We start from the raw sequence: 26,113 nt of genomic DNA on the forward strand, positions 1-26,113 counted from the left end.
CACCCAAGGAAATTCCTTGCTATTCCCCATGTGGCACGATTGAATATTTCTTTGATTGTACAGTCTTTGCCTAGGTAACTTGGATATATTGAAACTGCATCTGTCAGAAACTATGTGATTCTGGGGTAGAATTGTTGAGAAGTTCCATGCTCTGTAGTATTCATAGTGGTTCTGTTTTCCCCATGGAATCTGGACTAATAGAAGGAATTGGCTGTTTTGCTAATCTAGTGCTGTGGACTAAATTATGCCAAAACTTACCAGCTTAAAACAATAATTGTATTTTCTCCATGATTCTGTTAGTTGACTGGGATTAAATGGAAGGTTTGTTTGCTGGTTATTCTTGAAGTTTAGTGATTATAAAAGGAAAAAGAGCTAGAGGCTTGTGCAGTCCTCTGAGGGCAGGTATTTAACTTGTGACAGCGTGACTGGCCAACTCCAGGGCATCATCCACTTGGATGGCTGCTGCTGCAGGTTTTTTTCTATCAGGAACCCTTCACAGCTGATTCTCTGAGATTGGTACAGAAGCTGTTCCTTCCCACATAGGGCCGACTCTATTCCTTACTGGGAAACAGATTTACTTTCTGTTTCTAGATTCCCAGTCAGAGGTTATGGATCTATGTGTCCCTACCCAAATCTGATACTTTTTCTTGATTATGAAGACCAACCATGAGACCATGAAGGGTTCTTTGTGGTTTTAATGGACCATACAGAGACCCTACACGACTGGGGCTATTGCTAGCTTTTCCTGCAGCATAGGTAGGGCTGGCTTTGTAGGCATGGGGTCCGTGCAGTTGTTCAGAGTTTTGGGCTCAGCAGGGCTTTGAACTTGGTTTCATTGTTTTTGTCATTACTTGAAATTTTGCTGTTGTCTTGAAATTCTCAATAATTTTAAACAGAGGCCTCTCGTTTTCTTTTTGTACTGGGAAACAGATTATGTAGCCTGTCCTGACTGCAGTAATAACAATCATTTACTTTCCTTATTCTTACTAATTAACTAGCTACTTATGCAGATCTGGTAGTAAAACTAAGTCTGAGCCTGATGTTGGAGAGAATACCCAAAATAGGGACCCACCTGAGCTTAGTAATTATATTGTAGCATCAGAGAGGGAAATAACTATGCTGATACGCTTTGCCTTCAGAACTCTGGGGTGACTGGGTGGAATGGGCACAGGGAAAGTCTGAGTATTACATAGTATCACTATTGCCAACACAGAATCTCAGGCCTTTATTCCCTTCTTGGTAAAAGGCCAGGTATCTAAACACCCCTTTCCTACACTTTCTTCACATTGACTTATATCTGCTTAGCCATTAGCTCTGGCTGAACAGGTGCTAACCTTCTAGAAAAACTAAATGTGCCAATAGAACTTCTGCCTGAACAGCACAGTTCCCAAATGCCCTGCTCATGACTCATTTTCCTCTTAATGCCATTAAAGCAAATCAAACCTTCCCAGTAATCAGGACATTTCAGCTTATTTCCTTCTCCCCTAATCTTTTGTGACTTCCAATTTAAACCAAAGGCCCCTTTTTCTCAACCTTGCTAATCAGACCAAATAAATTATGCCAGGTCAGAAAGTCTAGTCCATGTTCAAATATTGTTAGAAGTGACCCATGGACTCAGCTTATATGAATTTCATTTTAGTTAACTTCCATATCAGCAAATAACTCCTGCCAAAGCTACATGAGATAAGGATGTAAATGAGTGGATAAGGTTTAGTTTCTCTCCATTTCCTTTGGTTGCTGAATTATGGCAGTAAAACTCAAAGTGCAAAGTTAGAAAACCATCAGTTGGAAAGGAAATTGTTCTTGCAAACTTGTCATGACAGGGTTATGAATATGTGAACCTGCTCTTACCTTACATTGTCACATTTATTGATCTTATTCATCAATATGACTTAAATTCCTAGGCTGTGACTCTGAGTAATGAATGAAAATGTTTTTAATGTATTTTATTTTCTTTCTGAAAAAAATCAATACACAGTAGCTTCAATAATTCATATGATGAAACAAACAGTACATGGGTAGGTATGGCTTTTTAAGGAAAAAGAGGTATATGTTTATATTGAACTGAAATCAGGAACAACTATAGTTGACAGGTGGTACTGATTTTCTTTTTTTAATGGTAGCTTCCATATTCTTGAATTGCAGCAAACCTGATCTTAGCAATTGTACTGCTATAGCAGAGCTTTTAGGTGAATATAATGCCATTAATTTATACCAATGGCACCCAAACCAAGGTCATTTTTCCAAAAATATCATTTATTTGGTTTTTGCACTGATTAAATTGACAATTTTAACTTCTTCATGAAATTTGACAATATTATTTCTGAAAATTTTGCATTACAAAAATAGTATACAACTGGAGGTTAATGTGAAAAAGGTCTTTATTCATCCCAATTTATATAAATTTAGTGAATAAAATTATTAAACTTTAGTATTGGCAGTTTATATTTAATCAAACTATCCTTTCCAGGCCTCTTAAAGTTATCTTTAATAGTTTATTATCACACAGGATAAATTTAAAAGTTCAGACGTATCCTTACTCATATTGCTTTTGTTTTTTAAAACTCTGTTCTAGGTCTTCTGGAAGAGTTTCTCTTCTTTAAGATACAAATAGTGGTACTTAAAATAATACTAACAACCACAACAGACCCCACCACTGATAGCACCACTGTAGAAATATTAACTCCAGAATTATGAGTAGAATGACTTTCACCAGGATTAGGATTTGGTTGGCCTTCATCAGGACCAGGATCTGCTTGAGGGATAAACAAAGCCACTTGTGCAATATTGGATACTTTTGATGTCAAATTGCTTTTGTCTACACTTTGAATGGCAATGAATATGTGGGTTATGTTTTCTTCTGAGATGTTTCCTGGTTTAAATGCAAAGGTTTCCTTGGAGTTCGCCTCTTTTGGTGATAGGTCGGTAGTGTTCACTTGAAGTGCATCATCAAAATTGTCTCTTAGATCAATGATACTTCCACTTATTCTTATGATATACTCTCGGACTAAGAAAAGAGTTACAGGCAGTTTAGTAACTGTAGCATAGATACTATAGTAAATTTCTTTCCATTTACTCTCAAAAATGTTGTTTACTTATGCACAGTGTATACTCAATAAAAAACATTACTGCTTTTTAAAGAAACCTGAATTCTGACTTTTAAGCTCTGCCAAATGCTACTATCTTTGCATAAGAAGTAAAACCATATTAAAATATCTCCTGTTTGATTGATTAAAAATATCAGATTATAAAATTAAAAGTTCAGTGAGCTGTCAGTCAAAAACTGTTCTTCCCTAACCTGCCCATACACCCTTGCTTTTGCAATGAGCACCTTTAACTTAAGTTGAAAGCACATGATACTTTATGCTTACCTGTTCCGACATCAAAATTATCTCCTGGTGCTGTCCATGTTAGATTGATCTGATCCCCCTCAGGTGTGGCATCAAGGTCTGTGATTTGACTTGGAGGGAACAGGTCAGGCAAGGGAGCATTTGTAGTGCCTGAAACATTTGATACCACAAATGCACCTCCAGATGCTGTTCGGCTGAAATTCTCCAATATTGCCTGAGTATCCTCAGTAGTTTCGGGTCTTGGTGGGTTCACTTCAATTACCTCTGCATTAAAAATTCATTAGTTCAAAGTTAGCAAACAAATCACCTTCTTCATCCTACTGGTTTTTCCCCTCTTTATATGTATAGTCAGATTGTTACTAAGTCTTCTGACAATCATAAGCACCAATTGCTGGGATAATTCATGTTTTAGTATCCTTTAGGATAAAAAATTGCTCTAAATGAGGACTACAATAAACAAGAATAAAGGTATATAATAATTCAATAATTCAATATATGCCTTTAAAAAAGTGTTGCTTTATTTCTCAAATTATCTTCAGGCTGGAATATACCTGGGGAAAAGCCATTTTCCTTTCAACCACTCCATGCTGCAAGTGCTAAGGAATAATATTTATGATGGTATTTTAATTGCTAAGAAAAAGCCCCTAAAAGTCAAAGAGAAGTAACTATGCAAAGCAAAGTTAGCAAAGAATGCATTCTTCATGCTTATCATCACCTTGCTGTACACATTTTTTCTTTTGATTTAATGAAAACATTCCAGTGTATGACAAAAGGACAGTTAGTTAAATAACACTCTGAATACACGTTGTGTTAAAATTCACAGGAAGGATTATTCTTACCAAAATAGACTTGTAGACCAATGGTAGAGAATAGAGGACACAGAGAAGCATACATAAATACAATTATCTCATATTAGACAAAGGTGCCAAAAACATACATTGGAGAAAAGATAGCCTCTTCAACAAATGGTGCTAGGAAAACTGGAAATCCTTATGCAGCCAAATTAAATTAAGCCCCAATCTCTCACGATGCAAAAACTCAACTCAAAGTGGATCAAAGACCTAGGAATAAAACCAGAGACCCTGTGCCTAACAGAAGAAAAAGTAGGCCCAAATCTCCATCATATTGGATTAGGTCCCAACTTCCTTAATAAGACTCCTGTAGTGCAAAAAATAAAATCAAGAATCAATAAATGGGATGGACTCAAACTTAAAAGCTTCTTCTCAGCAAAAGAAACAATCAGTGATGTGAATAGAGAGCCTGCATTTTGGGAGCAAATTTTTACCACACACACATCAGATAGAGCACTAATTTCTAGGATATATAAAGAACTCAAAAATCTTAACACCAAAACAAAACAGAAAACACCAATGAGTAAATGATCCAAGCAACTGAACAGACACTTCTCAGGAGATGATATAGAGTCAATCAACAAATATATGAAAAAATGTTCAACATCTCTAGCAATTAGAGAAATTAAAAACAAAACTACCCTAAGATTTCATCTCACTCTAGTCAGAATGGCAGCTATTAAGAATATAGGCAACAATATATGTTGTCAAGGATGTGGGGAAAAAGGCACACTCACACATTGCCAGTGGGACTGAAAATTGGTGCAGCCAATATGAAAAGCAGTATGGAGATTCTTTGGAAAACTTAGAATGGAACCACCATTTGACACAGCAATTCCACTCCTTGGTCTATACCCCCAAACAGCATACTGCAGTGAAGCAGCCACATCAATGTTTATAGCAGCACAATTCACAATAGCTAAATTGTGGAATCGACCTATATGCCCTTCAGTAGATGAATGGGTAAAGAAAATGTGGTATATATACACAATGGAATATTACTCCACATTAAAAGAGAGAATAAAATCATGGCATTTGCAGATAAATGATAGAATTGGAGAATATTATGCTAAGTGAAGTAAGCCAAAGTCTGAATATTTTCTCTGATATGTAGATGCTGATCCATAATGGGGATAGATGGGGGAGCATGGGAAGTATGGAGGAACTCTAGATAGGGCAAAGGGGAGGGAGAGGAGGGAGAAGTTTTAGGGGTAGGAAAGATGGTGGAATGAGATGGACATAATTATCCTAAGTACACATATGAAGACACAAATGGTGTGACTCTACTTTGTATACAATAAGAGACATAAAAATGTGTGCTTTATATATGTACTATAAATTGAAACCATTCTGCTGGACCTCCATAACCATCTTTAGTTGTGGCAACTACCAGTTTAGAACATCAGATAACCAGGTGGTATTTTGTTTATATTGGGATCTGTTAACATTGTCCTTCCTCTCAAAGGTGAGGTATTGGAAGCCTACAGGGGCATTACAAGCCTATAGGGTAAACATGGGAATGCCTCAGATCCACAGAGCTGGAAAGGAAGATATCCGAGCAACATGGAAAGACAAGGGGAAAAAGTACCCCAAACAAATCAAGATACCACATTATTAAAATCCATGGTCAGAAAAACAGATGAAATTACAGCAAAGGAGTTCAGGTTGCACATAATTAAAATGTTCTGTGAATTAAAGGATGATATAAGAGAGCAAATATGAGCAGCAAAAGATCATTTTGACAAAGAGTTACATAAACAAATTCAGGAAGCAAAAGTTTACTTCAATAGGGAAAAAGAGGTTCTAAAGAAAAACCAAACAGAAATCCTTGAAATGAAAGAAACTATAAACCAAATTAAAAGCTCAATTGAAAGCATCACCAACACATTAGACCACTTGGAAGACTGGACCCCAAACAATAAAGACAAACTATATAATCTTGAAAAAGAATGTAGACTGCACAGTGAAAATGGTAAGAAACCATGAGCAGAACATTCAAGAAATGTGGGATAGCATAAAAAGACCAAATTTAAGAATTATTGGGATAGAGGAAAGCTTAGAGTTCCAAACCAAAGGAATGAACAATCTATTCAAAGAAATAATATCAGAAAATTTTCCAAACATGAAGAATAAATTGGAAAACCAAATTCAAGAGGCTTACAGGACACCAAATGTACAAAATCACAACAGATCCACTCCAAGGCACATTATAATGAAAATGCCCAACATACAGAATAAAGAGAGAATCTTAAAAGCCATGAGAGAAAGGAATCAGATTATACACAGGGGGAAACCAATCAGGTTATGTGCAGATTTTTTCAACCTGGACCTTAAAAGCTAAAAGATCCTGGAACAACATAGATTAGCTTCTGAAAGAAAATGGATGCCAACCAAGAATCTTGTAACCAGCAAAATTAAGCTTTAGATTTGACAATGAGATAAAAACCTTCCCTGATAAACAAAAGTTAAAAGAATTTACAACTAGACATCCTAAAGGTTATCTATTCTAAGCCCTAGGCCAAAATCATTCTAAATGAAGAAAAATTGAAGGCATTTCCTCTAAAAACTGGAACAAAACACTTCTATTTAACAGAGTTCTTGAAACACTGGCCAGAGCAATTAGGCAGATGAAATAAATTAAAGGGATACGTATAGGGAAAGAACTTAAATTAGCACTATCTGCTGATGATATGATTCTATACCTAGAAGACCCAAAAAGCTCCACCAGGAAACTTCATGAACTAGTAAACGAATTCATCAAAGTAGCAGAATACAAAATCAACACCCATAAATCAAAGGCATTTCTGTGTATCAATGACAAATCCTCTGAGATGGAAATGAGGAAAACTATCCCATTTATAATAGCCTCAAAAACAACAACAACAACAAAAAACCTTGGGAATCAACTTAACAAAAGGTGAAAGATCAATACAATGAAAACTACAGAACCCTAAGGAAAGAAACCAAAGATGACCTTAGAAGATGGAAAGATCTACTTGTTCTTGGATTGGAAAAATTAAATGACCCTATAGTGCCAAAAGCACTATACAGATTTAATACAATTCCAATCAAAGTCCCAATGGCATTCCTCATAGAAATAGAAAAAGGATTCATGAAATTCATCTGGAAAAATAAGAGACCCAGAATACTAAAGCAATCCTTAGCAGGAAGAGTGAAGCAGGTAGCATCACTATACTAGACCTTAAACTATACTACAGAGCAATAGTAACAAAAACAGCATGGTATTGGCACCAAAACAGACTGGTAGACCAATGGTACAGAATAGGGGACACAGAGACTAACCCATAAAATTACAATTATCTTATATTAGACAAAGGTGCCAAAAACATGCATTGGAGAAAAGATAGCCTCTTCAACAAATGGTGCTGAGAAATCTGGAAATTCATATGCACCAAAATGAAATTAAACCCCTATCTCTCACCATGCACAAACTCAACGCAATGTAAATCAAGGACCTAGGAATTAAACCAGAGACTCAGCACCTAATAGAAGAAAAAGTAAGCCCTAATCTTTATCATGTGGGATTAGGCCCCAACTTCATTAATAAGAATCCTATAATGCAAGAATTAAAACCAAGAATCAATAAATGGGATGGACTCAAACTAAAAAGTTTTTTTCTCAGCAAAAGAAACAATCTGTGAGGTGAATAGAGAGCCTACATCTTAGGAGCAAATTTTTACCCCTCACACATCAGATAGAGCGCTAATCTCTAGGATATATGAAGAACTCAAAAATCTAGACACCAAACAACAACAACAACAACAACAACAAAAATCCCAAATAACCCAATCAGTAAATGGGCCAAGGACATGAACAGACACTTCTCAAAAGAGGGGTATACAATCAATCAACAAATATATGAGAAAATATGAGAAAATGTTCATCATCTCTAGCAATCAGAGGAATGTAAATCAAAAATACTCTAAGATATCATCTCACTCCAGTCAGAATGGCAGCTATTATGAAGACAAACAACAATAAGTGTTGGCGAGGATGTGGGGGAAAAGGTACCCTCTCCTCAGTCTATACTCAAAGGACTTAAAAACAGCATACTGGGGCTGGGGATGTGGCTCAAGCAGTAGCGCATTCGCCTGGCATGCGTGCGGCCCGGGTTCGAGCCTCAGCACCACATACAAAAAACAAAGATGTTGCGGCTGCCGAAAAACTAAAAAAAATAAATATTAAAAAAATTCTCTCTCACTCTCTCTCTCTCCACTCTCTCTTAAAAAAAAAAAAAAAAAACAGCATACTATAGGGACACAGCCACATCAATGCTTATAGCGGCACAATTCACAATAGCTAAACTGTGGAACCAACGGAGATGCCTTTCAATAGATGAATGGAAAAAAAAATGTGGTATATATACACAATGGAATATTACTCAACAATAAAGGGGAAAAAATCATGGCATTTGCAGGTAAATAGATGACACTGGAGAAGATAATGCTAAGTGAAGTTAGCCAATCCTAAAAAAAAACCCAAATGTCAAATGTTTTCTCTTATATAAGGAGGCTGATTCATAATGGGGTAGGGACGGGGAGCACGGAAGGAATAGACAAACTCTAGGTAGGGCAGAGGGGTGGGAGAGGAAGGGGGCGTTATCAAGGATAGTGAAATGTGTTGGACATCATTATTCAAAGTATATGTATGAAGACAAAAATTGGTGTGAACATAATTTATATATAACAGAGATATGAAAAATTGTGCTATATATCTGTAATAAGAATTATAATGTATTCCACTGTCATTTATATTTTAAAATCGAATAAAAATTTTGAAAAAGAATCTACAGCTAGAAAACCTGCACTACAGAACATCCTTGGCAAAATATTTTATGAAGAGGAAATGAAAAACAACATTGAAAATCAGCAGAGGGAGGTATTACACTAAAGGAAATGCATTCTGCTATCATGTATAACAAATCAGAATAAATGAGTAAATTTCTAAAAAACACTTTAGGAAGTAAAATTATTTAGAGTTCTCTCTAAGCATTATAAATGCACATATCTGACCCCTAGCTTGATAAGAGATGAGAAGGAGAGAGGTTCCAGGCTATGATTCCTGTTTGGAAGTCTTTTTCAAATTCTAACAGTTTAAAAAAAGCTTTTTGTTTGTTTATTTCATTCAATATCTAGCCTGTGTTAAGTAAGTTTATTCAGTTTATTCAGTGCTACTGTATGTATAGTGGGAAACTTAAGTACTTTGTTGGAAACATCTAGTCTCTCTGGATGTTTAAAAGTACAAGACACATGGTAAAAGTAGAGGGCTGAAGTAATGTCCTTTATAAATGTCCTTTATATAGTAAAAAAAACAAAACAGTATTTCTTTCTTTCTTTTTTTTTTTTTACTATATAGGAATTATGTCATTGAGGTGAATGGAGTTTAAACTTGATGTTTTGGAGAGTGTGATGATTGTTCACTCGGTAGAGGGTGGAGCAAGGAGAAAGTATAGAGCAAAAATCCCTCTGCTCCCTTTAGATTTTTTTCAGATTGTCTAGCTACTGTTAGATGTATAATTTAGTTGATATTACTGGGTATTAAATGAAAAGTTTTAATGTCCAAAGTTATATTAGAAGTAGCAAAATAGTCTCTATGTAATTATCCTTTGGTTATTTTTAAGGAAGAACTATCTTTTGGTAGTGACCTTTGTTTGCTTATCTCAGAACTTAGAGGTAGTCCTGAACTTAGTCATTGGAATGGTGAAGATGGAGAAGAGGAAGGGTAAGGGGAATGACTATTTGCTAGTATCTCCATATATGGAAGTCTGTTTTAGATCATAATCATAGATATATATGTGCATTTTTAGTAATGTACTTGCGCTTATTGTGTACAAAGTTCATACTTTATTTCAAAACATGTAAGTTTTCTAGATTTCCAAGGGTATAGTTATCATAAAAAGTATAGCTAGTGAATTAGCCAACTTGTAAATATATTTTTGGTACAATTGATAGGAAAGATGCATCTTGGACATGAAATTATTTTTATCTCTGGGCAGTGTGTTTCAGGACTTGTTCCTTAGGCTGGCAGCAGAGTGCCAGAAGGAAGCACACAAGTAAACATGGGAGCAGGCACTGAAAAATTTACATTTTGATGTGAGCTACTGATGTGTGTGCATCTTCTGGCTGTACTGTAGGAATACTTCAATTCACTGGGAACACGCTCTCATGCTAGTATTTTAGTGTAGCAATCTGACAGTGAACCTTCTGAGAAACATTATGCTTGGTGTATTGTGTTGCTTTATGTCTCATTTTAAATTGAGCATTAAAAGAATGCATTATTATAGTTGTAACTTTGCCAATATGTCTATCTAGAGACCTGTTGCCATTTCTGCATTCAGTGAAAATTTTGTCGCAGGAAAGGCAGGATTACAATTTTTTTTTTAACAGAAGGTATTTCTGTGGTGTATTCTTGGTTATCAAAATATTCATGTAGCTTTGGCATTTTGAACTGGTGAATATTCATGATACACAGAAAAGCCCAATTCACACTATGATTTCAACCACACAAAATGAGATATTGTATATGGACATGCAGGTTCTGAAAGGACATGTCCAGCTAAGCTACTTGTGACTTCATGACTTTGTTCTTTGCTTGTGTTTTTCTGTTTCCTATAATATGTATATTAACTTTTAAAATATAAAAGCAGTTTAAAGGCAAACAAACCAGAAAACACCATTACAAATAAATGTTTATTTTTAATAGCACATGTAATCTAAAGAATAAATTCTGCTTATACTTAGGCTCATAACATATTGATTTGTTTTCATATCCTGCGATGAAAATTTGGCATATTTTTGTTGATATCATGAAGGTTTCCTAAACTAACATAATTCTAGCTAGCAGTTTTTAATTGCTTACTAGGTGCCACGCATTATTTCAAAGCCTAGATTAATTTGGAGACAATTAGCCAAGAACTTTATTCCAGAAGTGGGAAAAGCTGTATTTTAAGTTATAAGATGTTTGAAGACTCAATTATATCAAACCCCAAATATTATTCAATCTATGCATGAATTCAGACCCCATGAGCTACTCACCATCTACCACCCAGCCTGGTATATAGGCAGCTCTATTCAGTGGGTACCGCAAGCTTCCTCTGGCAGAGTCTGTTCCTCCGTGAGCCCGCACTTTTAAGTTATATCTGCCATTTTCTGAATAAGATGTAAAGTACCTGGAGTAGACCCCGTCATCTTTGAAAGAATCAGCTCCTTATCATAGAAATTAAGAAATAAATGATTGCAAATACAAAGATAAATCCATGCATTTTCCAAAACAACAAGCTGTGGCCTCTATAACATGCCCTCTAGACCAGGCTTCATATTTAGGGTTTGACCTTCTGGAGAATATTTCCATTATGCTCTGTCAGATCAAAATATTGTTGAATTGAGACTCAAGTTATTTTTGTACCTTTATATCGATATACCACATATACACACATTTATACTTGTGTATGTATAATAAATACATAAATATCACATATTTTTGTCTTTTATCAATTTAAATATATTTTATGGTACTACTCTTACCATTTCTCTGCCATTTGCTTTGTTTTCACCTTAATTTATCTAGTCATATTAATTTATCTACTCATATGTCATCCTTGTATTTAAATAAAAAAATGTCCACAATAGGAAAAAAAAGTGACTTTGTGTAGGATCTAATTCTCACTCAAGCCAACTACAATTATTTGTTTTGCTTTCTCTTCAACAACTCTTCCTTTTTATTTTCTCTGGTCTTTGCTGATCCATTAATTTTCTGTTCTGACACAGAAAAATCCCATCTGCTATTGGAATAAAAATTGTAGGATTTCAGGAACACTATATCATAAGCATACTTCTTGATAACACTAGCATTCCTATCACCTGTTATATTGCAAAACACGTATCTTGTGGGGTATAAATTCTAAATCAGAGGGTACTAAGTGAGGTCCTTGAACCACCACTATCTGTATCTCTATAAATATAGGGATTTTCAGAGACATGTACTATCTAGGGAAAGGCCTTGGCATTCTGTATTTTAATCAAACTCTCCAGATTATTTCCTGTACACTAAAGTTTGAGAATGCCTGCACTAAGTCATTGTTAATCACCAATGTCTTCTTAGGTGAAGGCATTTTAAACTAGATACTTCCCAGTTAGCTAAATATTCATCTGGTAAAATGCTAAGAAATCAAACAAGATAAAGATAGGTTTTATATACTGCAGATAGTTTTGTGGAAAGGGAAAGAAAAAGCAAAGGACAGTTGTATAAAAATTGTTATGCTGGAAGAAGGAATTGAGTTGCACATCAGAATATTTTGCCAACTCTAGTTGAAGACAGTATTATCAAAAAACTGAATAAATTACATTGTGAAAGGTACTGATACAAACTGTAATAATTCAGATGTGTATCAAATTGCTGATTTCCTTGTTCACTGACCTCTTACCAGAAGGTTCCGTTGTCTAGGACCATCCAGACTCTGGAAAGGATGTATAAGCACCACATACCAACATGAACCAGGGAGACAGAAAATGGATCACAGGTCCTGTTTTCTGTCACTAAGACCTATTATCTGATGCCCCCTCCTCTTTGTGGTAGCTCTGGTTGCCTCTGGGCCTTGGCTCTAGTCTGTCTTTTTTCCAGCTATTGGGAATTACTCTTGCTTTTCTCCCTTTTCCTACCAGAAGCCCAGGTTCTACCACTAGATCTCATCTGGCTGCTTGTGCTTCACCCTCCCTGAGCACACTTTTTTGACGATGTCCTCAACCTCCTGAATGAGATCTACTTATATGATGATAGACATTGGCTGATAAACCAATGACAAACAATAATAATAACAACAAATAACATCTGTTGTCAACCTTGATTACAGGTTTTATCTGATAGAATTTCCTGCTGTTCCTCCGTCCTATGGGATTCTGTCTTGCTGACCCATGATGCCACAGGGACCCTTACCATATCCTGAGTTATGAAATATAGGTTTATTCATAAAAACTTGTGAATTACCTGCACCATTGTCCAAAAGTTCCAAAACTTGTGTTTTTCCACTCTTTGATTCAATGATCGCAGTCACACTGGCTCCAAGGATGGGGAGATACCCTTGGAGAACTTGTGCATAAACGATCATCGGGCTGGGGAAGCTGTTTGTGTCTTTGTTCATTTTAGCATTCACTGTGATTGGAGGCACAGAAGAACTTGCTGCCCGAGAGGTTACTGTCATGGTTAATGTTTCTGTGTTCGCTTTGGCCTGAAGACTGTAAGTCCACGTGCCCACCTAAAATTTCCAGTGGAAAGATAGTAAGTTTCCCGAGTTAAATGATATCCTGGTTCCCACTATGCAAATCTACAACAAATCTTAGAAGTGTGAAGTATGATGAACAGGTTTTTGATGGTTTGAGGTTTTAAAATGATGTGAGTTAAGGTTCAGGCAGGTACTCTCATTATTGTCATAAATGGTGTCTTATACTGTGTGAGATCTCATTTGGAAAAAATAATTACTGGATACTCTGCATTTGGTCTTATTTATTGACCTCAACAGCAATCTGCACACTAACTGCACAGTCTTCCCATAGTTTTTCCTGAGAGTTTTTGTTAGATTTTCTCCTGAAGTAAGAGTTCTTTATTTATTTTTCCTGCCATTCACCACAGTCTTTAGGATTACAAAGTCAAGGACAGTGCATGACAAATTAATTTTGTAGATGATATAATCATCAATACTCACATTTATGACATTAAACAATTTACTTCAGCTTTTAAACTTAGAGAATGTCTAAAAGCTGATCACTTACCTGTGCAGTTCCTGGAATGCTGAGATAGGCCATTTTGGAAACAGTGTCCTGTGTGAAACCTTCTGTCAGTGTCCCATTAGGATTCCAGAGAGAAATACTGGGAGGCTGTTTTTCCCACGTGACGAGAAAGAATGTGTCCTTTCCCACAGTGCTATCCATTATTACAGTGTCATTCATCCAGAGATCATTGTTCAGGGTTAATCCCTTACTTTCAAGCTGTTTAGATATATTTTTAAAATTAATGACTGTAGAATAGAATAATTTTATTCTTTTTTTTTTTTTAAAGATAATCTACAGTTTCTCATCTGAACACAGTCTTATATATGGCCATCTTATAATTGGAATCTTTCTGAAAGCTCATTGGTATATAGCAGTTGTCAGCTAGAATATGTGGAAATAGAGGGTCTGAGAGAAGAATAGGGTATAAAAGAGCTATACAGCAGGAGAATGAATTTACAGTTGGGGGCATGAACCGATTAATTTTTTCCATTTTTTTGGATAAACAATCACACCAGTCTTTAGTATTAAAGGGTGTTATGGACAGAGATGGAGTATTGGGGGTGTGTATGTGTGTGTGTGTTTGTGCATGTGTGTGATTACCCTCAATTCCCATCTTCATGATCATCCAAGATATAATGTTTATGTGTCATTAGAGCATTTGTCAGAGAGAGTGAGAGCTTTATAAATAAGGACCATAAATCATTGGAAAAAAGTTCTCATGGATATATTTTCCTCATCTAGAATCTTGAAATAGTTTTTCACACAGGATAGGGTATGAAGCTGTGGAAAGTAAACACAATAAGGGAAACTGATGTGTACAGGATGGAATCCTGAGAAAAGAACAATAAAGCATAGGATCTTCTCAGAGAGAAACTTAAAGAAATTATTAAAATCGCTGTGGATAGCACTTAGTCAAGGAGAGCCAACTCTTTTGCTTTATTACTATTTTTTTAAAGTGACAAAATGGTATAAATTTATCATATACAACATGAAATTTTGAAAAGTCTACCCATTATGGAAGGGCTAAATCAAGCTAATTTACATGAGCATTACCTCACATCCTTGTCATTTCGTGTGTGTGTGTGTGTGTGTGTGTGTGTGTGTGTGTGTAGTGAAAGGACTTAATTCCACTCTGAACAATTTTGAAGGATAAAATACATGTTATTAACTATCATCACCACATTTGTATGATAGATCTCTTGAACTCATTTCTTCCATCTAACAGAAATGTTGTATCCTTGTCTAACATCTCTGTGAGCCCTACATCCTATCAGCCACTTGTAATCATTATTATACTATTTGCTTCTCTGAGTTCAACTGTGTAAGATCATGAACTTTTGTCTTTCTGGGCCTGGCTTGTTTCAGGTAACATAATGTCACAGAAGATCCAACTTGATCCATTCATTACATGTTTCCTAGGTGGAGCCTTCTCAGAACAACAAGAAATCTCATTTCTACTTCAACTTACTCCACAACCCAAAATACCCTCATGCTGATAAAAGTAAGTGAATTCTACTTTGAAACATCATTGTTATAAAAATCTTCATCTCCAGTTAAGAGAATATGTCTTTAATTTAGGAAAGTATTATCATTGAGATAAATCTCCAAACCAATATGTACATATTCTAAGCCACAGGCTCTTGTTCTATGCTCTGCTTATTGTTGAAAAATAGGTCTGTCCAGGTGATCATGCTAAGTTTTAATGTAGAGAGTGACTTGATAAATAGGAAAACTGAACACAGAAGTCTTGCCATAAGGCGGTATGACATAGACTTTTGTGAATGGAGAAAGAAGAGAAATATTTTAAAAAACATTTCCATGGAAACAGGCTATGTGGACATTGTACGTGGGATATGAATTAAAGAACCAAAGCTTAATCAAACTTCTTGAATCTAAGTATCTTGAACCTAAGTATCTAAATGTGGAAACATGTAGTGAGTGGATCAAGTTGGATCTCCTGTGATATTATGTTACCTGAAACAAGCCAGGCCCAGAAAGACAAACGTGCATGACCTTAAACAGTTGAACTCTGAGAAGCAAATAGTATAATGATGATTACAAGCAGCTGGTAGGATGTAGGACTCAGAGAGATGTTAGACAAGGACACACATTTCTGTTAGATGATAAAAATGAGAAATGAGAAAATAATGGAGATATTGTGATATAGATGAGAAAAAGAGTTGAGTTCAGAAGAGAGGTGAGTAAAATAAAATCCCAGCAAAAAAAAAAAAAAAAAAAATGTGGTTATAGAGAAGGGAGAATCCCTAGCCTTTCTTGTGTTTATTTCCAAGATATATTTCTTCTATTTGCAAATTAGGTGCATGAGTTCATTTGTCTAAATTTATTTTATAACAGTAGAGTGTAAGGAAAGCTTGGAAACATGAGTTTTTGTTTTTCATTCAAAATAGTTGCTTTATTTTGGGTGAAGTCTTTTGGTGGAAAATGGATGTGATTAGTTTTTAACATTATCCCTTAACCAAATTCTATGGGAATATGAAAAACAATCTTAGCTATCTCACCATTTATTTTACTCTTATTTTAGCACTTAATTTGGTTATAGCCAAAGTATAATTTCTATTTCTGGCAGAAGTTTTGATTTTAATTAAAAATTCACTTTGAGATAAATATAGAACTCAAAACTTAAGACTACCAAAATCTTCTGCTTCAGTTATGGTAAATTCAAACACAAAAACCCCAAGAGTGGCAACTCTGACCTGAAGTGACTTCTGGGTGGGATCAGCATTTTCTGATGTAAGGGCACCAAAAGCATCAATGAGGCCATTGTTCACGGCTTCATCTGAAGCATAAACATGTTTTCCTCCTAAAATGTAAATGCATTAATTAGTTTGCTTTCTGGAAAATAAGAAAATAAGTAAATTCCCCTTTAGGGGAATTTTTACTTTTATTTAAGATATAGTTATAACAAAGTTGTTTTTAGATTTACAAACAGTATATCATAATTAGTCAATTAAAAAGATAATAAATAAATTAGAAAGATATTGATGTATCCTGGTAATAATTAGTCAGAGATAGAATAGTAAGCAGTGGGGACAAATCCTAAAAAGTACTATCACTGAATGGAACATTTGGAAGAGGAATAAATTTTAAAATTGCTACAAAAGCACTTTGAACATGCATGGTAGCACAGGCCTCTAATCCCATCCACTTGGGAAGCTGAAGCAGGAGAATTACAATTTTGATTCCAGCCTTCGCAACTTAAGCAATTTTGTCTCAAAACAAAATAAAACAACAAAAACAAACAAAACAAAACACCTGAAAACAATGAGTTTGTACAGCTAAACGCAGGTTTATATTAGGTGTCATTAAAACCAATTTGATAAAATGGTACTCATGAATTATGTTTTCTCTGCTATTTTTAGAAGGCATTAAAACATGTAATTTATTTACGTCATATCTATGTACCTAAAATAACAGCTATCTAGTTACTATTTATTTAGAAACTTCATTGTTATTTGGATATTTTGGCTGAGCTTCTGTTAGTCATGACCTCCTACCTCACAGAGGGGCACCTATGCTCTGACCTCACAAGAACTCTATTGCTTCCAACACATTGACTCACATTGTCACTCCAACATGACTTTTTTTTTTGGCTCATAGCCTGATTATCTTCTCTCTCCCATTTTCTTTCCTGGAGAAGTTTAACTCCTAGTTCAAGGACCAGCAAAGAAGTCACCTCGTTGCTCAGACCTCCTTGCCCTTATTCTCTACAACCTTGGGAGAACTGATGGCTTCCTTTTCCCACATAGAAATTTATTCTTTGATATTTCTCAGGTTGTCAAGGAATGTTATCAGCTTATGTGATCTGATTTGTAGTGTCATTTGCCTTTCCAGGCAACTGGCTTCTGAGTACTGTGAGAACAGAGATTGCATCTGGTTTGACTGTGGTTTCCATCTCCTGGCCCAGCACTTGCAAACTAGGAGCTTAAGAGAAGTTGTTGAGTTATCAGCCTCTTTATATACATTGGTATTAAAGGTCTAGAATGTACAGATCATGTTTTACCTGTTTCAGTGCTCATCTCTATTACTGCTTGTTCAGCAGATGGCCCCAAAGCAATTAAATGAATGATGGCCCCACTCTGTTTCACAGCATCAGCACAGCTCCCTGTAGTGCCATCCTCCCCGTCAGTCAGCAGCACTATTTCAGATCCATCTATTTGGGGGTTTAGCTTTTTAATCACCTGCAAGCATAATTCATAGACCACAATTACCATCCTAGATCCAAAGACCAATGGGAAATTAGAGAAAATTTTAAACGAATAAATGATAGTGTAAGGAATAGAGGTGTTAGACTCTTTTAAAATCATAGAATCTGAAATCAATAATCTCTGGGGAAATTTAAACATTACCTTTTCCTGCCCCGCCTCCATCCCTGCCCATTGAAGAGAATATTTACTCAAATGTAGGTAGCTGGGAGCAGGGCTTTGGAAAATCCTGCCTGGACCAAATGACAGTGGTATCTCAGCCTGGAAAATTCAGGTCAACCAGAGACCTACAATATAATTGTGGAATATAGAAGTAATATTTTTCTGCTTTCTTTGACTATCTACATGAAAGCTTTAGTGTATAGTGCCAATTGTATATACAGATGGATACATTAAAAATCCACCTCAAGAAAGGGAACAGGGAGAGGAAACAGGAAGTACTGGAGTCTAAATTGGAGCAAACTTTATTTCATCCTTGTATAATTTTGTCAAAAAGAACCCTATTATTATGTGTAACTAAAATGAACTAATGAAAAATAGTGTCCACTCAAAATAAAAAAAGTCTTAATTTCAAATTAGAAAACTCTTAGCATACTTTTCAAAAAGATATGTTGAATTCTAAGCATGTTGAGGTTAGGGATGCTGTATAACTTTTTTTTACTCTTAATAGTAACTGGCATAGAACTAAACATATTAGTGGTATTCAAAAGACACCATGAATAATAATTGTTGATTTTTATTTGCAATTGAGTTGCTTTCCTAAAAGTCCAACAGTTTGAACCTTGGAGCTCTAAATGTAGATGACTGTGTAAGAGGATAAAGAGAACTTAGACTGGGATAGCTATTATATTTCAACTTCTGTGACAGCTTTAATTAGTGGTGGCCTCTTTGAGCACCATTTTGGGAAATTGAGGGTAGACTTCAAGAAAAGAAAAGCCAGATTATCAGTGGCTTTCTTGTTCATGGAGTGGAGGTATGTATAGATTTATAGAATAGGTTTTAGTATGTAGAATCCCTAATAAAGTTCATTTCAAGGTGAAAAATCACCACCCTCATTACGATTTGTTCAGATTCTGAGTCAAAGAGACTTATACATATTGTAATACATGAAAAATATACTCAGATATGCATTGAAATGAAACTGAAGAATAGAGGAGGCTATATACATTTATGGTATTTATACTGCATTCATAATATACTATTCCCCCACATGTAAATGCAAAATGAAGATCCAAATTTGAAGTAACATTCTCTCTTCTTCATCTCTCCTTTTTAAAATTAGTATATTCACTGAGCATTTGCAGTGGGTCAGCCACTATGCTGGAATTCAATAGGAACTATTGCTCCTGCATTCATAGAAAAAATTCAATTCAATTCAATAATCTTACAGAGTTGCTGATACTGAGGAGATGAAGATAGACACAACAAATATGTTCAACAGAGTACTCTGTAGTTCAAGAAAGATGACAAAATATTAGAGATGTCCCTTTTACTGAACATTAAATATGTGTTAACTATGTTTTATATGTTATGTAATTTATTTCAAGCCCAAGCTCCCAAACTGTCTCCACATTACCACTCTTGCTCCCTACACTTGGTTTTACATGGGGCAACAGGTCACCTTCATAAAACATAAATTGATAACCAGATTCTGATGTTTCAAGCTCTTCAGTAGCTGTTTGTTATTGTAAAAAAAGTAAAAATCTCTCATACTTTTGAAGCTTTGAGTTTGCCATAATCTAATTTTCCAACCACGTTTCATACTCCCTCATTTGCTATTCTCCAGTGCCACCAGCTTCTACCATTTCTTGTGATAATCCATTTTTCCCCAACTCTAAGGAACTTTGTACTCTACATTCTACATGAACCATTGGCTCTTTATTATCCTTCAAATCTTACTTTAGATGTCACTTTTTAGGGAAGGATTCAATGGCTTCTTTTTCTGAAGTGATTACCTCCTTTCCTAGTTACTCAAAATCATATCATCCTGTTGGGTTCTTTCACAACACTGTCTCCATAATGTGCATTACTGTTTGTATTCACCTATATGGTAAAATCTGTTCCCCATGGATATAGCAAACACCTCAGAGGAAAGCAGCTAGACATTAAATGCATGTTGAATAAATGAAAACATGAACAACCTTATGTGCTGGCTTTCATTATCCCATTTTACTAAGGAGGAAAGCAAGGATTAGAAGGGTCAAGAATCATGTTTAGTGTCACAAAGCTAATAGTGATAATTGTGATTTGAATTTGATAAACCTACACATAAAAAGCCATGTCATTCATAAGAGAGACTCGATTGGGTTGTGTCGGGGCAGTAAAAGCTAAAAAGAGAGAGGATTTTGAAGAATTAGTAGAATTTTAACATGTGAAGATGGGAAAGAAGGAAGCATTTTAGGTAGAGGAATTGCATGTGCATAGATACAGGGACTGCTAGCACACAGGGGTTTGGAGAGCAATGTGTACTATAAGTTCTTGGGGCATAGAGAATCAGGAGGGGAGAACTGAGAAAAATGCTGGGAGATAGAAGAGGGCAATCTTAGCCTCAGGAAACTTTGGAATAATTTCAGACTGAGGAATTCAGATTTAACTCTGTAGATTGTGAGGGGATGGAGAGGGTTTCTAAGAAGGAAAATGACCCAATTGACATTAATGATGTGTTCAATATGACCATTTGGATAAAATTTATAATACAGAGAAGATCATTCTAAGTATATAACTATATAAGTTCACATCATTTTCATAATAATCCTATGAGTAGGCATTCCTCTGTCCTCTATTGTATAGATAGGGCATATAGAATCCATAGACGCAAAAAGTTTGCCTAAGGTTACAAAGCTAATAAACAGAGCCAGTACTCTGATGCTTACACTAGATAGGATTAATAGTCCCTATTCCTTCTGCTTTAATAGATAAGCATCAGTTTGCCATGTCTGAATGCCACATAAACTAAAAGGAGAACTGGCCCAAAGTGGAATCACAACAGGTAATTTGTTTCATTGCCCCCAAAGTTGATGGTTTTTATGCCCACACACTATTATTTACTTAACTGACAGTTATTTAGCACCAACTCTTCTATCCAAACAAGAGCAAAATCTCTGGTTTTATTGGTCATATAATGTAGTGGCATTTTTATACTTATTTTTTCCCTACATTTTATTCATTGATTCACTGATCCATTAAAAATCAAGTGAATTTTTTTCTGTTGTTCTGTGCCTTTTAGAATAAATTATGTTAAACTAGGCAGAATGTATGTACAGCAGAATTTTGTAGTAAAATATGCTGAAAATAAACAAAAAGGAAAAAACTGTATTTGCAGTATGATTTTCACCTGAAATGCAATTGTAATTCCAGAGCAGATGGAAGTTCCTCCACCAGCATTCGTAGGTAAACTCTCTAAGAGCTTGTTTTTTTCACTGTTACTTTTTATCTGGATTAGCTCACTTTTAACACTGCCTCCAGTATCAAAGTGAACCATCCCTACCCAGGATCCATTTTCAACAGTTTGTAGTAGGAAATATTTTGCTGCTTGATTCATTCGATTGAGGCGATTATTACGCTGAATAATAAAAAAAGACAAGAAAACAGTCAAGTGGTTTTCATCTAGAATATAATAGCAGATCACACAAAATGAATGGATAAACTTTATTGGTAAGAAATTTCTATAACTATTAATTGGTATTGTTGAAGAAAGCAATTATTTAATTGGTGAATTTAAAAAATATGGTTATGTGTGTTACAGAACACATACAGAATAGTAAGGAGCTCAGATTTTTCAGTTAGGAATGATTCCTGCTGCTAACCACCCAAGTTAGAGGTGGAAGCTAGGGAGGAGATTGAGTTGCAAGTGAAGATACACATTTTACAGCCCCTCAGATTCCTCCTGGGAGCCTCTGTGCCTCTTGTCCTAGGATAAAATCATACCCCAGAGCTTCCAATCCAACCAGACTATCTCGACCTCCACCCAGAGTTCAAATGGTCCATCTACTGGGGACTAGTCTACCCAAAATGCAAAACTTACTTGAGCTGCAGTAAATGCTGAGAAGCCCAGTCCCTCCCTCCCTCCTTTCTCTTTCTCCTAACCTTCCCCACCACTTATTCATCTATGGATTAATTTGAATTGAATCTTTGGTAACACTTCAGGACTCACATCCCTCTTCCTGGTATTGGGTTTTTGAGGATGTATACCTCTTCATAATTTGTCCTCTCCATCCCGCCTCACTACACTCAGAGGGTTCCTCTCCACAACCACACCCAAGTTTCTCTCTGAATTTCCTGAACAAATTACAGGGAAAAACTTCTACACCCCCATATTTGAGTATTCTACACCACTTTGCTTCTTTGCTTTGACTTTAACCCTGAATCTGCCAGCACCCTATGTAGGGAAGACTCCTCAGCTGCCAATCAGGAGGTTCTTCTTTTCTCAGTGACATTTTCTGGTCACTTTATGGGCTGCTGTATAGCATTTTGCTGCTCTCTCTGGAACTCTGTGTTATTGTGGTTCATTTCATTAATCTGTATCTTTCTCTGCCCTTTTTTAATAGCCACCCTTTCCCTATTTGCTGAAGTTTTTATTCCTGGCCTGCAGCATGCATGTTCTGTCTGCTTCAAATGTGCTGTCCTCTGGGTGCTTTATAACATTGCATTTGCTTATTAATAGTCCATTCATTTCGACAATTTTTTTTTATTGACTAACCCTACATGATAAACTCTGTTCTAGGCCATGGTGATATAAAGATGCATCAGATAAGGTTATACTTCCTAGAAGAGCTCCCAAGCTACTTGGGAAAGACACATTAGTTTCAATATAATATATAGTAAACAGACATATTACACAGGCAGTGTTGCGATCAGAAGAGCATATAACAGCCAATAAATCCAGCCCATCTCCTGAGTGAATGCCTCTCCCAAATTTTGTAGAATAAATATGACTAATCCAGGTAATGAGAAAAATTTTTTCTATTGGACTCTCAACTTCTGAATGACATGGACATATATTCTCAGAGTCCAATACAATGCTTTCTATTCATCAAATGATAATGGAATGAATGGCTACAGCTATATATTCTTTTTTTCCCCACATGATAATACCCTTTATTGCCCCAGGAAAACTATTAGTACTAGATGGCCTAACCAGACTATCAGGATCTCTACCCCGAGCTCAAATAGTCCATCTACCAGGGACTAATCTACACCAGCATTTACTGCAGCTCAAGTAAGTTTTGCAACTATTAGAACTAGATGGCCTGCTTCTCAGAACTCCTGTAGGACTAGAGAACACATAACCATGGCAAAACAAAAGGGGCTCAACTTGGACTGGTCACAAGTGCTCTCATCACTCCTAAGAGTGGAAAAAGCCCAGCAGATCAGGACAACAGCAAACTCAATCTGAATGAGCGGCAATCAAGGCCCCTGTGGTATGCAGGCAGGGTGAAAAGGGGCCTAAATGAGCTACTGGTTGTGGAAGAGAATCAGGCAGCCAGAGGGAGAGAAGTGCCAGAGGAAAAGCTGGGCTCCCAGGAAGCAGCACACACAGGCCAGGTGGAAGCCAGCTGCAGGCAGAGGAGGAGGCAGGCCCTCACTCCTCCTTCTTGTCTGTTATATGATGCTTTTTGTGTGTGTCTTCAAGTATAAAGAGGTCACTTGCACAGTTGATACAAATAAGATAAAGCCGTGTTCAGAATTCTGCTGATTGTTTTTGTTCCTTGAACTGGGATGGGGTTTAGCAACCACTAACCCACTCTATCTCCATGTCTCAAGCATTTTCAGTACAAGGACCATGGTTTAAAACAACTTCATATTTCAATGTCTAGTTTTAATTTTCCAGCTAAAGCCTTATGTCTTCCCCTAGTAACCATCCATTTTCTGGGGAAAAAATGGATATTCTTATGTTATTAGGTTATTAGAATATTCTTAACTCTTTTGTCATCTTTCTTTTCATACAATAATGTTGCAACATCATGAGCTCATGATTACAGGAAGTGATGGTATTTTATGTTACTATGTGATTTAGAACAACCCAGGTACAGGTAGAGTTCAGTGTGTTATTAGCATTTAATTATTTCCATGCCCATATTGAGAAAAAATGGACCCATGAACTTACAGACATGCTTCCAGACTTATCAAGAACTAAGCACAGAATTCTTTCACTGATCCTCAACAATGAGAACACAGGTGGAGGAGGTGGTGCTGCCATGGGTGTAGTGTTTTTAAAATCCTCAGAATTGCTGATTACCTCCCATGTACTTCTATAATTGCACTTGATGTTTTGTAAACTTGGAGCTTCTTGGTTATGGTTTTCTGCATTACAGAATTCCAACACCTAAAATATTAATGAAATAAAAAAATAATTTACTATACCTTGCACTAAAAATCCTAACTACAAAACTGAAAGATATTTAAAATATGTTCTGCAAATATACTTTTATTGAATAAAATGTAATTAATGAGAATCAAGTAACTTTACCACAATAGTGATAGTGATAACAGATTACACTATTTGTGTGCTTACCATGCACCAGCCAATGTTCCAAGAACTCTATGTTATTATATTAAGCCTTACTTCACCTGGACAGATAATTTAAAATAGGATAAATGGGGCAGGGAATGTAGTTCAATCAATAGAGTGCTCATCTAACATGCATAAGGCTTTGGGTTTGATACCCAGCACCACAAAATAATAAAAATAAAAATGAATAAAACTAGAAATGCCCTTTGATTATAAATTCTGAAAATCATGATTGGCATACTTACAGAATCAATGCTTTGCATGAACATTATGGATGCCTTTTCTGTTTGAACTTTATTAGGGAAGAATTGACAGTCCTTTTCATACAAATTTGTTGTAGAATTTTTTTTGCATGGTCTATTTATACAACTGCCTCCTTGACACATATAAACGCTGTTTTTGCCAGTGATACCTGTGGAACACCTGAAAAAAATGTGACAGTTAATTTTGAGGCAATTTAATTATTACTAGCTTGCACTTGTGTGACAAGTTCCCCTCCCCAGGTGGACATGTATCATTGATTGGGCACCCAATTTTAAGTGGATTCCCCAACCACTTTGTTTTCTTAATCTTAGAATCAAGTGGACAGTCTTTTATTAACTGTGATGCTAGATTGACATTCTAAAATGACCTCTATTAGTTTCCAAGAAGTTACTAATTGACTTCTTAGAGCATTTGGTTTCTTATTCAGCCCACACTTAGAAGTACTTAACCATTTTTGTTTACTTTTATACAAACAGAAATAATTTTGATCAATTTTGTAGTTAGTCCAACTATGTAGTGTGCAATTTTAGTCTAAATGAGTTCTGGCCATTATGGTGGAGAGATGTAAAATACACCAAAATGCCAAATGCCAATCAAATAATTGCCATGAAAGTTATGTGTAATTTAAGTAGAAAACCAACTGCGTTAAGATAAATTTTCCTTAAAAGAGGCAGGTCTGTAATATAGTGCCTGTTATTTGCATTGAGACAAAAATGAATAATTGTGATTTGAAAGAAGTAAAAAAAAAAACAGTTAAAAGCCTGAGGTCATTAGGAGAATATAAGTATCCATGCCTTGTTGCTTCAATTTTCTTTGACTTGCCACTGTAGAAAGGCTTCTCTTCATTGTACTCATCATACACTCCCCAGCGGAGATGAGCCCACTCATGGACAAACAATCTACCTGTAGGAAATTATTTCAAATGCATGATCATAATTCAGGTGAAAATTTTTGTATCTCAAAAATTTTAAGAAGATCTTTCCATTACAACATATATCTTGATTGAAGATATTCATAACCCCTAACATTTTTGTTTCTAAAAACTCCATGGTATTAAATGAGTATACTGTTAAATAGTATATTATCTTTTTATTCCACAGCATGTTAAATCAATGAAATATTTATGGAG

At 35.7% G+C, this 26,113-nt stretch overlaps 1 protein-coding gene across 1 annotated transcript in view; it reads right to left on the reverse strand.

Moving 5' to 3' along the window:
- Positions 1-2,558: 2,558 nt before the first annotated feature.
- Positions 2,559-26,113, reverse strand: part of LOC143404426 (calcium-activated chloride channel regulator 4-like) — a 30,480-nt gene continuing 6,925 nt past the window's right edge. The window contains exons 4-14 of the mRNA XM_076862567.1: positions 25,779-25,887; positions 24,966-25,143; positions 24,316-24,534; positions 21,544-21,771; positions 18,008-18,185; positions 16,701-16,807; positions 13,987-14,202; positions 13,205-13,472; positions 11,257-11,427; positions 3,372-3,614; positions 2,559-3,007 (exon numbers count right to left, since the gene is read on the reverse strand). Of these exons, the coding sequence (XP_076718682.1) occupies positions 2,559-3,007; positions 3,372-3,614; positions 11,257-11,427; positions 13,205-13,472; positions 13,987-14,202; positions 16,701-16,807; positions 18,008-18,185; positions 21,544-21,771; positions 24,316-24,534; positions 24,966-25,143; positions 25,779-25,887 (2,366 nt within the window). The remainder of the gene's footprint in view (positions 3,008-3,371; positions 3,615-11,256; positions 11,428-13,204; positions 13,473-13,986; positions 14,203-16,700; positions 16,808-18,007; positions 18,186-21,543; positions 21,772-24,315; positions 24,535-24,965; positions 25,144-25,778; positions 25,888-26,113) is intronic.

Source organism: Callospermophilus lateralis, chromosome 7, assembly GCF_048772815.1.
Source record: "Callospermophilus lateralis isolate mCalLat2 chromosome 7, mCalLat2.hap1, whole genome shotgun sequence".
Classification (NCBI taxonomy): Eukaryota; Metazoa; Chordata; class Mammalia; order Rodentia; family Sciuridae; genus Callospermophilus; species Callospermophilus lateralis.